Source organism: Elgaria multicarinata, chromosome 11 (genome assembly GCF_023053635.1).
Source record: "Elgaria multicarinata webbii isolate HBS135686 ecotype San Diego chromosome 11, rElgMul1.1.pri, whole genome shotgun sequence".
In the NCBI taxonomy this organism is placed as follows: domain Eukaryota; kingdom Metazoa; phylum Chordata; class Lepidosauria; order Squamata; family Anguidae; genus Elgaria; species Elgaria multicarinata.
The window spans coordinates 26,561,008-26,577,267 of NC_086181.1; the positions used below are offsets into that span (position 1 = coordinate 26,561,008).

Here is a 16,260-nt window from a genome sequence, read left to right on the forward strand (position 1 = left end):
CGGCAACAGAAGAAACAACGGGAGCCACTAGTTGACTCTCGTCGGATGGAGCTTTTATACACTGGTATAGGATTGCAGGCTAAATCGATCAAGGTCTTCTTCTCAAGATGGCCAGTCCTAACATCAAACATGTGCATTTTGATTCTGATTCCAAACCAGACTCTATAATTTTTGTTATCCGTTTCATTAGTAAAAGAATAATAATTCTGTGATCCATCCCAAAATGAAGCCATATGATCTTCACTTTCTATCTGTAGGAGGGTTGATTATTGTTCAGATGTGGCAAACAAGTTTTCATCAGTAATTATTTTGGAATTAGTCTCCTCTTCAATTATCAAAAGGGTAGTGATTAATTCTGCTGCCTCTCCAATCCCCTGTAGAGTTCCAGTAAACAACTGCAAAGCTAATACCAAAGGATGTCATAAATATCGCCAGTAACATTGAGAGCTAGGGAGAGGATCTTGGATATGGATGTGGAAACTATTTTGTGAAAGACTGATAGTCAATGCAATAAAATAAACTACTATACCATGGTTGACTTGCTGCTGGTACTGCTTGCTTGGATGGGATGCAAAGCCCACATTGACAACTGTAGGGTTAGAAATCCATACCCTCCGCTTCACAAGTATCATCAGCCAGGAGACCTCATCATTGGTGGCATTGCTACTTATGGTCTCTTTGTCTCCAGTCCAACAGTCTTCACTCAAGAACCCAGTCAGCCATCGTCAGAGGAAATTATGTAAGGACTGTTGTAAATTCCATTTATGGTGCCATCAGAGTGATCAGAGAATAAGAGAATCATAAAGCTATAGAAAAGGGGCGTACTGGATTATACTTTACGAATGGTGGAGGTTGTTCCAGCAGCTATTAAATATGTGAATACCCCAATAAATGTATGGTTCTCCTAAATATCTGCTATACAGATTAAGGGATTGTTTTCAGTTTTAGGAGCACTCTGCCCAACCCACAATGTGTTCCAAATGCAGCTATGACAATAGAAAAATACATAAAAATAACAGGCTTTGGATATGAGTGCTTGGACGGCTGCCTTAAAGCTTCAGTTTAAGAGTCATGCCTTTAAATTGGTTCTCTATGGCCAAGAATCTAATTACCACTATGCTTTGATGAAGTAGGTCACTTAAAGAGCTCATTGTATTCTGCAGTTACCCCCTTTTGTTTTTCAAAATGGTTAGGATCCTGCAATAGCTATAATTAGGCTGAACCCCCATGTTATTTCTTTTCACATCCTTTCTCCTCTGGTCTATACAATGTGCTCATCTTGTTCCTTGGATATTCCTAACTAAAATGGATTTCAGTTAGCTGCCGATTTAAGCAATTTGTAATTTTGTTAAATATTTTGCAGCCTGATCTGATGTGCCAACTTCTCAATATTTTGGGAAGTTAGAGTGGTGTTTCTTGGCCATAGAGGGCACATCCATGTAACAATCAGGAGATGGAGTCTGTGGAACATGAGCTCTTCTATAAAATCAAGAATGGAGGTTGGCAGCAAACTGTTCCTCCATGATTGGCTACATTACCAGACAGACCAGCCCAATTTTATTTTCAATATTTGTTGATAGATAACAACAACATCAGTATTGCTCACTGTGTCACTTCCCCCCCCCTTAGATGCAATGTGAACAATGAAGCTATGAGTGACTTCATATTGGGAGGGGGGGATAAATTACATCAACTACCCTTGTAGAACTGTATGTTTTGGTTGAGGATATCTAGATTTCAACTAGGGTCCCAAATCCTGCAATAAAGAATATATATATACTTTGAATGTTTTTAATTTTTGTGAACTGCCTAGAGAGCTCTGGCTATTGGGCGGTATAGAATGTAATTAATAAATAAATAAATAATTGTAAAACAAATTAAGAGAATTTTGAAGAAAACAATCTCCTTTGTTACATGACTTATATTTGGAGACTTTATCTTCTTTGAAACTTCTTGGCAACCTTATTTTGTGAACCAAAGAATTATTAATATTTTCAGGCCCAAGTTAACATTGTCAAGTGATCCACAAGAAAACAATTAATGGAACTTAAGTTAGTCATGACTCATTTTGGTCCCACTGATCTCAATGGGTCTTATCTGAGTACATCAGAATCCAACCTATTCTTCCCTCTTATTCTGTTTGAATTCATTATTGTCTTACATGTCTCTGATACAATAGCACTGCATTTAGCAGTTAATAGATGATAAATATGATTAACACTGGAGTTAGTCAGTTGAATCTAGTTATAGCCAGATATAGGTGAGACAACTGAAATCAATCATTCCTAAGAATATCATGTTTGACAAAAAGCATGCCTAATTTGTGCCATTGATTTCAACAGGTCTACTCCAAGTATGACTAAATCGAGATGTAACCCAGTATATTTCTGTAGCTGTTAAAGAGCACATTCATAAGATGTTGCTTTACAGTACAAATCCTTCTATTAAAAGGTACCTTCCCAGAAATGGTAAGGACAGTGGTGTGCTGAAGATGAGCACTGATATAATTTGGTTTTCTTTTAAGCATAGGTTACCTTGGGAGTTAAGAGTAGAAGAAGGATTGCATTTAAATCAAGTAATGATGTGCAGCACAGTGGCGATAATTAATGTATGTGTGGAAAACCCTGCTGTTACATAGTGCAACTTTTGTTGTAGGGTACTTCCTAAGCATTACCAGCACATCCTGGCCTTGGCATTTGCAGTAAAGGAAATCAATGAAAACGCTCAGATCTTACCCAATGTCACCTTGGGCTTCCACATCTATGATAGCTGTGACAATGCAAGGAAGACCTATCATGCCACAATGCTACTGTTGACTACACTGGAAAACGTTGTACCTAACTATGTTTGTGATATCCAGAATACACTAACAGCAGTTATTGGGGGCCTGGATGCTGAAATCTCACGATATGTGGCAAATATCTTGGATATCTATAAGACTCCGCAGGTAGGTTATTTGGGGAGCATGAGAATCTGCCACAACACTCATGCATTCCCTTTCCTTTCTGTTATATTTTATCGTTTGGGGGGCAGAAGTGAGTGCATTGTTTATGAATATCACATGCTGGCTAAGAATATTATTAATGTTTACTTGCTTTGTGGATTGGATAGCCATGGTGCTTTGATACTGTAGGATACTCATAGCATTTGTATTGATAACTGTGTATGCAGAATCCACTTCTGCATCGCTGGGTTCCATTGCAATTCTGATAGGAACAAAAGCCATTAACCCCTCCCCCATATACACACTCTAAAGCACTGGAGCTAATGGGAGATCCCTTCCATGAATTTGTGGCCTGTGGGAGATGTGGGAAATAATGCCACATGTTGTTTGGCCCTCAGGATCCTCCAACTTCTTTGACAGAATCAACTGAGGCCATTGCTAGACAAGGCGTTAGCCCGGTGTGAGGCCTGGTCTCCCTCCTGTGCATCCAGATGACGCACAGGGGAGCCCGGGGTCAGGCCGGGCTAAGTCCTCCCTTAACCCGGGATAACTGGATGCGGTTATTGCCCGGCTTTTCTGCAGCCCCGGACTGAAGCCGGGGCTGTGGAAAGTCTAGCAAGGTCTGTGGCTTTTCCCAGATGCTTGCTTACTCACGAGTAGCCGGGAGAAGTAATAAACTGGACACAGCCCTCATAGGAGTGCTGTGCCCATCGGGCCGGGGGGGGGAAATCACAGGGGTGGAGATGGGGGCCAGGGGAAAGACCAGACCCGGCAGGAGAGAGGGGGGAGAAGAACAGGGACGGGCATCGGGGATGGGGACAGGGCCTGGCGAGCGGGGACAGGCATCGGGGATGGGGGGGAAGAAGGACAGGGCAGGGCCTGGCAAGTGGGGACGGTCATCAGGGATGGTGGGCCGGGCATGGCGGATAGGACGGGGGATGGGCATGGCGAGCGGGGACGGACATGGTGAGCAGGGGGAGGACAGGCGAGCGAGCGGGCAGGGGGCATCAGGCATTGTGGGGGGAAATCAGGGGCAGGGGGAGTGGGGTACCCTTTATTTTTTTAAAAAAAAACCTACCTGGTGTGGCAGTGTGCTCCTGCGCACATGGCCCTTTAAGTGTAAAAAAAATGCCGGATGCGATGGGGCTTTCCCTTACCCCATCGCATGTTATGTCTGGAAAAGGGCAACGGCGCATGCTAGCTGTAGTGCGCCGTCGCCCCTACTCCCCACCAGATTATGTGGTAGGTCTAGCAAGGCCCTGAGTCTGCAGATTCTGTTGAGGCACCTCTATGAATGGGTGTCAGCAGAAGCAGTGATCTCTCTGTTTTACTCATCAATTAATTGGAACTGGACATTGTCATATTTAAATTATACCATTGAAATAAATGGGAAGTATGCCAAGCAGGATTTCTATAGGTCCCATTAAAAACAATGGGTTTAACTCTTAAGTATAACTAAGTCTGGATTCAACCCTATGTCCTGGGAGACACACTGTGTTATGATATTCTTCTTTCCACTGAAACTGTTTTGCTTGAACTCACTCGATGGCTAAAGATAGTCAGTATTCTCTTATATCAAACTGTTAACTAACCAAGCATAATCTTCCCAAACAGATTCCCATTAAATGTATATAAAATGAAATGATTCTATAAAAGGTGATGTGATTTCCTTTCCCTCTACCCAAAATCTCTCCTTAGCTCATCTATGGCCCTGCTCCCGTGATGAACACTAAAACTCCAGGCCTTCCCTTTTACCAGTTGGCCCCTCAGGAAGCTCTTCAGTATGAGGGAATTCTCTCTTTACTTCTCCATTTCAGGTGGACGTGGATTGGTATTGGAATTATGGATAATGATAATGGAGAAAGATTTCTCCAAGTTGTCATTCCACCATTTTCTAAGAGGGGTGTCTGTTTTGCCTTCATAGAAAGAATCCCCAAATTAAGTTTTGACACTAAAATTAGCGAGGCATTCATGCAGGGGGCAAAAATACATGATAAAGTGATGGGCAGCAAAGCCAATGCAGTGGTAGTCCATGAAGAATCTTATTCTTCGGCATTTTTCCTCTGGCTTCCATATCTATCAGAACAAGAGGTCATGGTGAAGGAAGTAAGAGGAAAAGTATGGATAGTAACAGCTCAGATGGAGTTCACTTCAATAGTTCTACAAAGGAATTTTGATACAGAAATACTCCATGGCACTATATCCTTCAGAATCCACTCCACTGACATACCAGGATTTCAGCAGTTTCTGGAGAGCAGAAACCCTTCTAGCTCTAGAGAAGATGGTTTTATCAGGGATTTCTGGCAGCAAGCCTTTGGCTGTTTATTCCCAGATAGCTTTGTGGGCAAGGCGGATGGAGACATTTGCACAAGGGAGGAGAAGCTGGAAAGCCTTCCTGGATCGTTATTTGAAATGAGCATGATTGGACACAGCTATAGCATCTACAATGCTGTCTTTGTGGTGGCCCATGCCCTACATCGTGCCATGACATTTTGTAAGGCCAAACATGGTGCAATAATGGATGGAGGGGAACCCAAACTTCAGAATCTACCATTTGGGCAGGTAATAGGCTCAAGTACCTCATATAACATGGCAGTGTTTATTGTGTTTTATTCTCTTCCGAAACCTTCCTAACATTTTCATCTTCCTTCCCTTGCCCCAACTAGAAATTATATAATAGTCCTTTTTTCAGGCAGTTATTATACAGTACTTTCCTCTTGGTGCTTTGGGAATATATTTTATGACCAGTGGAGTTTGTAATTTTACTGATTCACATCGCATCCCCTCATGCAATCTTTGGGACATATATGATGAGCAATTCCCCAGAAACCTTCTCAGGGCTTGCTTTAAGGGTGGGCAAGCTCAGTGGTAACCCCAAATATGACGTTAATTGAGGGAGGCAACCTGAGCTAAGTGGTTGGGGTTTTCTCTTCGCAGTGAGCTTGACGTTGTTTTTAGTGCAGCTCCAGTTGAGTGCACCATCTGCCCAATTTTGTGGGATCAGTTCCAGTTATTGCGGCCTGATGATGTGGACAAGGTGCTTGCAGCAGTGCGACCGACCACTTGCCCTCTCGATCCCTGTCCCTCCTGGCTTATAAAAGCAAGCCGAGGGGGTTTGACTGGGTGGGTCCAAGGGGTGATAAATGCTTCTCTCCGGGAAGGGGTGGTCCCTGCTGTCCTTAAGGAGGCAGTAGTGCGACCACTCCTGAAGAAGCCCACCCTGGACCCGACGGTATTAGGCAACTACCGCCCAGTTGCTAACACTCCTTTTTTAGGGAAGGTACTTGAGAGGGTTGTGACGGAGCAACTGCAGGCACTCTTGGAGGATACTGATTATCTAGATCCATTCCAGTCTGGGTTCCGATCTGGTTATGGGACTGAATCAGCCTTGGCCACCCTGATGGATGATCTTTATCGAGAGAGGGACAGGGGGAATGCAACCCTGTTAATCCTGCTCGATCTCTCGGCAGGTTTTGATACCATTGACCATAGTATCCTCCTGGATCGACTCTGTGGGATGGGCATCGGAGGCACTGTTTTACAGTGGTTCCAGTCCTACCTACGGGGTCGTTTTCAGAGAGTAGCATTGGGTGACCAGTCCTTGGCCTCCTGGCAATTGAGCTATGGAGTGCCGCAGGGCACCAACTTGTCCCCAATGTTATTTAACATCTATATGAAGCCGTTGGAAGCGGTCATTAGGGGATTTGGAGCTAAATGCCATCAATACACTGTCTCCCTGTAACAACTGAATCAGGTGAGGCTGTGCAAGTCCTGGACCAGTGCCTAGACTCAGTAATGGGCTGAATGAGGGCCAATAAACTGAGACTGAATCCTGGCAAGACGGAAGCCCTGTGTGTGAGTGGTTCCTGAGTCTGGGAGACAGGCTCATTGCCTGTTCTGGATGGGGTTGCTCTGCCTCTGAAAGAACAGTTTCATAGTTTGGGGGTACTCTTAGACCCATTTCTGTCATTGGAGGCTCAAGTAGCCGCCACGGCTCGGAGTGCCTTTTCCCATCTTCGGTTGGTTCGCCAACTATGGCCTCTCCTGGATAGGGATAGCTTGACCACGATGGTACAGGCATTGGTAACCTCAAGATTGGATAACTGCAACGCGCTCTATGTGGGACTGCCCTTGAAGCTGCAGCTAGTGCAGAATGCTGCAGCTCGGCTGTTGTCTGGAGCTGCCCCTTTCCAACATGTAACTTCTCTGCTGAGGGAACTGCACTGGCTGCCTATTCGGTACCGGGCCAGGTTTAAGGTTCTTGTACTTGTGTACAAAGCCCTAAACAACTTGGGACCAAGATACCTGAGAGAGCGCCTTCTCCCTTACCAACCTGCCCGGTCACTGAGGTCATCCGAGGGCCTGCTCCTGGTGGTTCCACCTAGATCCATCCTCTGATTGGAATCCACCAGGGGAAGAGCCTTCAGCGTGGTGGCGCCCCTCCTGTGGAATTCCCTGCCTCTGGAGGTCAGACAGGCTCCAACCTTGTACTCCTTTCGGCGCCTCCTGAAAACATCTTTATTCCAAGAAGCCTTTCTTTAGCATGCAGCCTTGGATTTCTGTGTTGTTTGTTTGTTTTTTGGTGTGTGTGTGTGTGTGTGTGTTTTGGCTTCTTTTTAAATTTTGTTTTAACTGTTTTATTCTGTTTTTATTTTCATTTTACCTTGTACACTGCTCCGAAATTTTTCAATGCGGAGCGGTATATAAATATTCTAAATAAATAAATAAAATAAATAATTCCTGAGGTGATGATAGTGCCATCACCAAAGGTTACCAAGCACTTCGGAATTCAAATACTGTAAACACTATAAGTACTATATACTGTAGATAACAAAGCCATAAGAGGTAAGTTGGATACCTTTTTTATGTATTATTGTTCTTTATTCTTTTTAAAGAGAAGAATAAATTGGAGGCAGGCTGTAACTGAAACACAGTAGCTGAGAGGTCAAGGTTTTGAGCATTGTCATACTCAATGAACCTCACACATGCACCATGCCCTATACATCCTCTTCATGGTCTTGAAAAACTGACTAATGGGGTGACTGGCCAACAGAAGTACTCTTTGGCCAGTGCACCATTTATCCTAGTGCCAGCCACAGCCTTCACCCAGATGAAAAATAAGCCAGCCAAAGACTTAATTTTCTGGTACCATTAGAATTTAGTATGAGTTTCAAGTAGACATTACTTTAAATACATATCCAGATGCTGCTCTTCACCCACCCACCATCCATTTCTGCTCTAAAGAAGGTGCAGGGCAGATATAGATCAGAACCATAGCACAAGGAAGGGGGCTTTAAGATCCAGATTGGAGCCCTTACTCCAAAGTAATTATAAGAAAATGATGTGGATGCCAGATACTGATTTCAAGTTATGTCCATTTTGGCCCATAAAGATCTGTTCAGCCTTTCCTAAACACTTGCCTTTTCTTTTTCACTCTAGCTCCAACCATTTCTAAAATGGGTCTCATTTAACAACAGTGCAGGACACAAAGTTTCCTTCAACCAGGATGGAGAGCTAGTTGCTGGATTGGATGTGATCAATTGGATTATGTTTTCCAACCATTCATTTCATAGGCTGAGAGTGGGGAGGATGGATCCTGAGGCTCCCCTGGGTCAAGCATTTGCCATTGATGAGGAAGCTATAATATGGCATGGCTGGTTTAATCAGGTAGGCTCCAAATGTCAATTAATTGGAAGGAGACCCTGTTATAAATGAGCAACTGTCCTGATGTCTATCCTAACTTTATTGTACAATCGTAAACACTTACAAAGGAAAGATATTGTGTGAGTTGATGAAATAAATGAAGAACAACACAGATCTGTTCTCCTAATAACTTCATTTCCAAAGGAATGCTGCAATAAATGTTAATGAGATGCTAGTTATATTTCTAATGTTTTTAATAAGTCTTTCCCAGAAATAAGAGGCCCTGTGAAATCCAAAAATGGAACGCGATTGCAACTTGGTGCATCCTGGACTGAATATCAGTGCTTGTAGATAATGTGTTTGATTCTCTGACAAAAATGGTTAAATTCCAGAGACCAACACTATTTGTTGCTCTTTGCTATTGCATGGGGCTCAAACAGAAATTGTCTGCTGGTTCTATTCACCGTAGCTCTGACTAAATCAATGCTGTGTCTTAGAAAACCCTTATATAAGAGTTTCAAGATGAAAAGATCAATGTGGGTTTTGTGCATATGGTCAAATGTACTGTTTCTTTTAGAAGTAGAAATTGCCCATAGGGAAAATTGAACTTCAAATGCCTTGGATGATTACTAGAAAAATGTAAGTACACCTCATTGAGTCTGTTCAAGTCTTCCTGAAAACTTATAACTTTATTCATTTGCATCACACTCAACAACAGCAACACAATAACAGTATACTGAACATTTATAAAATATAATAAATTGATTTTTTTATTTAAAAAATAATTTAAAATATAAAACAAAACATTAAAATATTAAAAACACTTGGGAAGAAGCAGTAAAATTAATGTGATGCAACAATTGAAAGCTTTAATGTCTGATTGAAGAGCAATTGGGCCCAGGGGTTCTTTGGTAAAATATAGAAGTGGCCTCAAAGCTTATGGATTCCCAGCTCTGTATTCCATTATTATATATTTTTTCCTTTTCATTTTTCAAATAGTCCCGCCCCCTTTCTCAGTGTACGGAGAGTTGCCGACCTGGTTCTCACAAGGAAATGAAGGAGGGGGAGCCATTTTGCTGCTATGATTGCGTCCCATGTCCAGAAGGGAAGATTTCAAACCAGGAGGGTAAGAACTAAATATATAGTAGCAATATTATACCAGCTTTATGACATGTGATGAATTTCCTGTGCATTTCTAGTAACTCCCTATAGTGTACCTATAAGACGGCGCCATCCAGTGGCTGTATAATGAAACATATAGGACATCTAGTGGCTGTATAATGAAATATATAGAAAGAAATCCCACAGATGAAAATTCATGAACAGGAGGCTGTTAATCCTGGAAGAATTTGATGGCAGAAACCCCGGTAAGGGTGGAGGCTTCTAACCTAGTGAAGAAATGGCCTCGGATGACTAAATAAATCCAGCAAATAACAATGACAAAAGCATTCTTAGGCCACAGCTAGACTTAAGGTTTATCCTGGGATCATCCAGGGTTCGCCCCTGCCTGAGCACTGGATCCCCTGTGTGGAACCTAGGTGAACAGGTTTGACCCCTGGATGATCCAGGGATAAACCTTAGGTCTAGCTACAGCCTTAGTATCCAGTTGGTGAGTATTTCTGATGATAACTAAATAGTTAACACACCTTTCAAATATGGGGTCCAACTTCCCTACTACAAGGCATATCAAAATTGCATTTTTTTCTTTGAGCATTCTTTCATAGTGAAGTCCATTTTCTTCTAGACGTAGCAGCTGTCATTCCTGTCATTGTCAACTTGACAGCTGGAAACTATTTTGCTTGCCCTGTCTTTAAACACTGTTAATAAGCTTCAACTAATGAAGAACACATTAACAGGGTCAGCCATTCAGGTAGTTTGCAAGGCAAAATTCCCCAAATCCACAGGGTAATTCAATCAAACCCTATGGTTTACAAAACAATGTAAAGGCTCTAGGGCTTCAGCTATGGGCTGGTATATCAAGGTAATAATAAATAAATAAATAAATAAATAAATAAATAAATAAATATATAAAGTTGCAATTTTAACAGAGACTTGTTCAGTAACAGTCATAACAATTTAGTCTGGTATATCTCATGTTTCTACAATGAAGACCACATCCTTTGTTTTTCAGACATGAATGACTGCTATGAATGCACTGACAAAAACTTTCCAAATGTTAAGCAGGATGCCTGCGTTCGCAAGGCTGTAACCTTCTTATCTTATGAAGAACCTTTAGGATTTAGTTTAGCCTCTTTTGCCATCTCCTTTTCTTTGATTACAGCTCTGGTGCTGGGAACTTTTCTGAAGCACCACAACACTCCCATTGTCAAAGCCCACAACCGGGACCTCACCTACACTCTCCTCATCTCCCTCCTTCTCTCCTTTCTTTGTGCATTGCTATTTATTGGCCGTCCTCAGAAGGTGACCTGTCTCCTCCGACAAATGACTTTTGGGATTATCTTCTCAGTGGCAGTTTCTTGTGTGCTGGCAAAAACCATCACAGTGGTTCTGGCTTTCATAGCCACCAAACCAGGGTCCAGGATGAGGAAGTGGGTGAGGAAAAGACTGGCCATCTCCATTGTACTTTTCTGCTCCCTCATCCAAGCAAGCATCTCTGCTTTCTGGCTGGCCACCTCTCCACCTTTCCCAGATATGGACATGCACTCAGTGGCTGAAGAAATTGTTCTACAGTGTAATGAACAGTCTGTGACTCTGTTTTGCTGTGTTCTGGGCTACATGGGTTTCCTGGCAATGGTGAGTTTCACCATGGCGTTCCTTGCAAGGAAGCTCCCAGACAGTTTCAATGAAGCCAAGTTTATCACTTTCAGCATGTTGGTCTTCTGCAGTGTGTGGTTATCCTTTGTTCCATCCTATCTGAGCTCCAAGGGAAAATACATGGTAGCCGTGGAGATCTTCTCTATCTTAGCCTCCAGTGCTGGGTTGTTGGTTTGTATCTTTTCCCCCAAATGTTACATTATAGTGTTGAGACCTCAGCTGAACAAGAAGGAACAGTTGATGAGGAGAAAAGATGGAAGAAGTGTATAAGTGCCCATGTCTTTTACTATTACAGTTCAAGTACGGTTTTTAAAGCTCAGCTGAAAACCTTTTCTTTTTTCTAAAGCCTTTAGAACTTGATTTTGACCTTACTTTTATATTGTTAGTTTTACTCTCCCATGTGTCTGTTTGGTGCATTCCCTTCCCTTTCTTTTTGTTTTATTACGATTTTATTAGAATGTAAGCCTTTGCAGCAGGGCCTTGCTATTTTATTGCTTTACTATGTACAGCACCAGGTACACTGATGGTGCTATATAAATAAATGAATAAATAAATTAAAAAATTGTAATCTAAAGAAGTAAGTGTATATTACATAGCAAGATATATAAGCATCTGTCCTATATAAAGCTTCCCAATTGGCCTTCTAATTCTCCCAAGATAATTTTTTAAAAAACTTAATCAAGACTTAACTAAGGGCTCATCTACACCAGACAGGATATTCCAATATGAAAGTTTTAAATAAAAGGCAGGAGCCACACTACTGCTTTACAGCAGTATTGAAGCACACTGACATCTGTTGGGGCCCATGACACAACTACACCAAGCAGGATATAACACTATGAAAGTGGTATGAAAGTGATATATGGTATGTTTCAATGAGACCAATGCACTTCAATGCCACTATAAAGCAGTAGTGTGGCTCCTGCCTTTTATATACTGTTTCATAGTGGGATATCCTGCTTGGTGTAGATGAGCCCTAAAAGGAATCAATGTATGCACACACCCCATTACCCCTTTGCTCCCCTTTCAGCAGTTATTTTTTAAAACTCTTTTTTTTAAATAAATAAATAAATTCAAAAACTTTTTTAAAAAATCCATAGTAGTAGCTACAGTCAAGGACGAATTCTCAGAGAAATATGTGTGGACATAACAACCATATTATCTTCTGATTTCAAACCATAATCCCTTTTAAGGGAATGGAATCAGGTGAGTTTAACCTATCTCTTCCTAATTGTAATGTATTATAGAGCTGGTGCATAAAACTGTATGATAAAAATAACTTTCTAAGACAAGAATTATGATACTTTCAAGTTTACTTATGCAGCAAAAAGCATATAAATTTTAACTCAAAACAATCAGGCTTCACGTCAGCAACATGCTTTAGAGTCCACCATGATCTTGTGCTCACTTATGATGTAGCCCCTGCACCTTGATCTTTCCTGTGTCTTGCAGCCTCAATCTTCATCCTCTACGAATTGGATGAAATCCTAAAGCTGCAGATGCTAAGAGGGCAAAGTAATTACATCCTGACCTTCTTCTTCCTCTATGTGCTTTCATCTAGATTACATGGAATGACAAACATTAGTAGTGGTAGATTCACTGAGGATAAAGAGGCTGTGTCTAAACCAGCCATTTATCCCAGGGTCAGCTCAAGGTCATCCCTGTGAGTCAAAATGACACTTAGGCCTCATCTGTACCATGCAGGATATTGCACTATGAAAGTGGTATGAAAGTGGTTTATAAAAAGCAGGAGCCACACTACTGCTTTATACTGGTAATGAAATGCACTGACAACTGTTGGGTCCCATTGACATATAACGCTTTCATACAGCTATAACCTGTTTGGTGTGGCTCCTGCCTTTTATACACCACTTTCATAGTGCAATATCCTGCATGGTGTAGATGAACCCACAGATGATCCCATGATCAACCAGGGATAACTTGTCAGTTGTCCTGGGATAACTGGAATGGGCATTTTCTCAGTTTTTCCCATGGTTCCACGACAACCCAGAGATCAATGGGAGGTGCAGCGCTCACTCCCGGGTCCTCCACACTCCCCATGTGTAGCGGGGCTGATCAATGAGGCACGGTATGGAGAACGTGGATAAGAAAACATTTTTCTCCCTCCCTCAAAATACCAGAACCTGGGGTCATCCCATGAAGGTGATTGGTGGGAGATTCTTGGAAGATAAAGAGGTACTTCTTCATAGAGTGCATCATCAAATTATGGAATTTGCTACCACAAGATAAAGTGATGACCAGTGACCACCAATCTGGATACCTTTAAAGGGGGTGGGGAGAGGCACATTTCTGGAGGAGAAGGCTATAAATGGCTACTAGTCTTGATGGCTCTCTGCTTCCTCCAGTATCAGAGGCTGTAAGCCTATGTGCACCAGTTGCTGGGGAACATGGGCAAGCACACACTTAGAAAATTTGAATCAATTTCCTTCCCTTTACTGTGTTATATCAATCTTCCTCACGGGTTTCCAAATTCTCCCTTACTAAATGGAAAATGAAAATTTTGCAACCAGTTCTGTATCGGCCAGTATGTAAGTCACATATCAGTCAGAGGTCCTTCATGGGAATTTTTTTAAGATAGGTGCAATATGTCTCATCTGAAAATAAAATAAAGAGATTTAGACCACTTACCAGTTTAGTTATCTTCCGAGTGGAAGGACACAAATCCTGATTCAGAGATTGCATAAACCAGTTTTAGCCAACATCTGAATGCCGAACACAAAGCAGTACATTCCACTGATGAAAGCCCAACCTCCAGCCATAGAACTGCTGATGGCACAACGTTAGGTGCACGAAAACATTGGCGCACAAAGGATGAAAGTATTTGTTCAAAAACAGGAGAAAAACTTAAAATCCACACTAGATTTCCATGCAATAATTGTGGCAGCACCTTGGCCTTAAAAACTCAGAGTGCAGCAGGGATGAGCTGTTCTCCTCTAGGATAATAATAATAATAAAGCAGACTACAGTTTTGGCATTATTAGATGCTGACAGCAGCGTTCTGATAAAGATGGATAATTAAGTAAAGTAATATTGTATCAATGCTAGAGGAACAGAGCATATCCCTTCAGATCGATTCAAAATCAGATTTTAGATCTAAAAAAGCAGCAAATAGACCATTAAAAGCTGACAATGAGAGCCATCAGATGAGTGTTTTAGCGCACACTCATTACTGCTCACTCATGGTTTTTAACGCAACCTTTAGATGACACTGTCCACCTCCCATGCATCCCCTGCTCCTTCCACTCCTTTTTCTGTAACAAAACAAAAAACTAAAAAAAAAAAAACACCAGAAAATCTAACTTATTTTTTTTTAAAAAAATCTTACAGCCATTTCCTGCTGTTCAGGAAAAGCAGCTCAATGAAAACACCCACTGAATGGGCCATGTAGTCATTGCTGCTTCCCTGAGAGATTAATATCTTTCTTTCTGATTTGGTCACTGGGTGGTGAAGGGATCATGTCCTCTGCCGCACCTGAGTCAGCAGGCTAGTTTGGAGGGGGGAGCTAAGTATGACAATTTGATTGGTGTAAACAGCTCTCTTGTCCGATAGAACGGGCCAGAGAATTCATAAGTTACAGCCTTACAAGTGCTGCCACAGCCCCCAGCATCTGCCTCCTGAGGCAGTAACTTCACTCTGCCTCATAGTAGGGCTGGTCCTGGAAACTCCTATGGAGAGGGGACGGAGGGAACTAAAATTATTTGAAGCTGCTGATTAGCCAAGTTTCCAGCACCTGAAGGCCAGTTCAAGAAAAGTGGCATGGACCAGTTCCAAAAACGGAGATGGGATTCCCTTCTCATTAGATGCTTTGAAGATGAAGAAAAATAAAACGGAAAGGAAGGAAAGGGAAAGGAACTGAATCCCTTTACTGAGTTGTGGTCCCTTTCTGAGTACTGTGGCCACTTACAGATCACCAGAAAAAGAAAAGAGGACAGAAGAGACAACTTAGAAATAGAAATACAACACATATCACCATATCAATATTCTCAAAAACAGTTCCCATGGGAACTACAGAGTAAAGTTGTGGTTCAAAGAAGCATGAAACATTTGGTTCCCAAACAATTTTAAAGAAAAGAAGCTTTGCACTCTGGTCTGGATGGTACAACACTAGCTTGAAGACACAAGCCTTTGCAAATGAAGCATAGGCCTTTTGACCACAGCGTAACTCTGGCCGGCCTTGTACCGGTCAGTATCTCAGACCAGCTGACTGAATAGACAGGCTGCTGAAGGAGCTCCTTAGCAATCCCACCCCATTGAATGGAAATACTATTGGCTTTGGCAATGTCTTTAGGCCAACCTTGACTGTCATCCCACTTGTTGCCATCCAGCCATCACTGACCAGTTGGTGAAGAAACACAATGCCTGGAACAGTGTCACCAAATGCCAGCTTATTCTCAACATGTGCACTCTAGAGGGTGAATCAGAATTTGCTTCCTACCTTCTGACTGTTTGCAACAGTACTGCTGAAGAGACCCCAGCTTTTGGAGAAGACTGTCGATGAACTTCACATTAATCTACTTTCAACCTTTTGCAAATTGTAATGGTGTCTTCTCCTGCTCACCATTGTTCCTGTCCGGAAATGGAAACCTCTGTCCCACCAGAATCTGAGGTAGGCCACTAAGGTTTCATTGAGCCTCTATTGCTGATCCCTCAAGGACACAGTTGCCATAAAGCATTCCTGGTGAGGAGTCCAGTGCAGGATTGCGATTAAATGTTCTAGGAACTGCCTATTACCCAAGTGTACAATTAAAACTATAATATACAACAACTATTGATAAATTTGAAACATTAAAAGTTAAAAAAGGCAATATAAAACCATCTATGTTAAAATCCAGGGAATGTGTGTTTTCAGGAGGCATTTAAAAGATGTTATGTTTCCT

General features: G+C 42.0%; 1 protein-coding gene across 1 annotated transcript; it reads left to right on the plus strand.

Annotated features, from left to right (window-relative positions):
• Positions 1-530: 530 nt before the first annotated feature.
• Positions 531-11,632, plus strand: LOC134405615 (vomeronasal type-2 receptor 26-like). The gene is made up of 5 exons (XM_063136856.1): positions 531-739; positions 2,656-2,947; positions 4,643-5,506; positions 9,587-9,713; positions 10,719-11,632. The coding sequence occupies exons 1-5, from the start codon at positions 531-533 to the stop codon at positions 11,630-11,632; spliced, it is 2,406 nt and encodes an 801-aa protein (XP_062992926.1).
• The last annotated feature ends 4,628 nt before the right edge of the window (positions 11,633-16,260 follow it).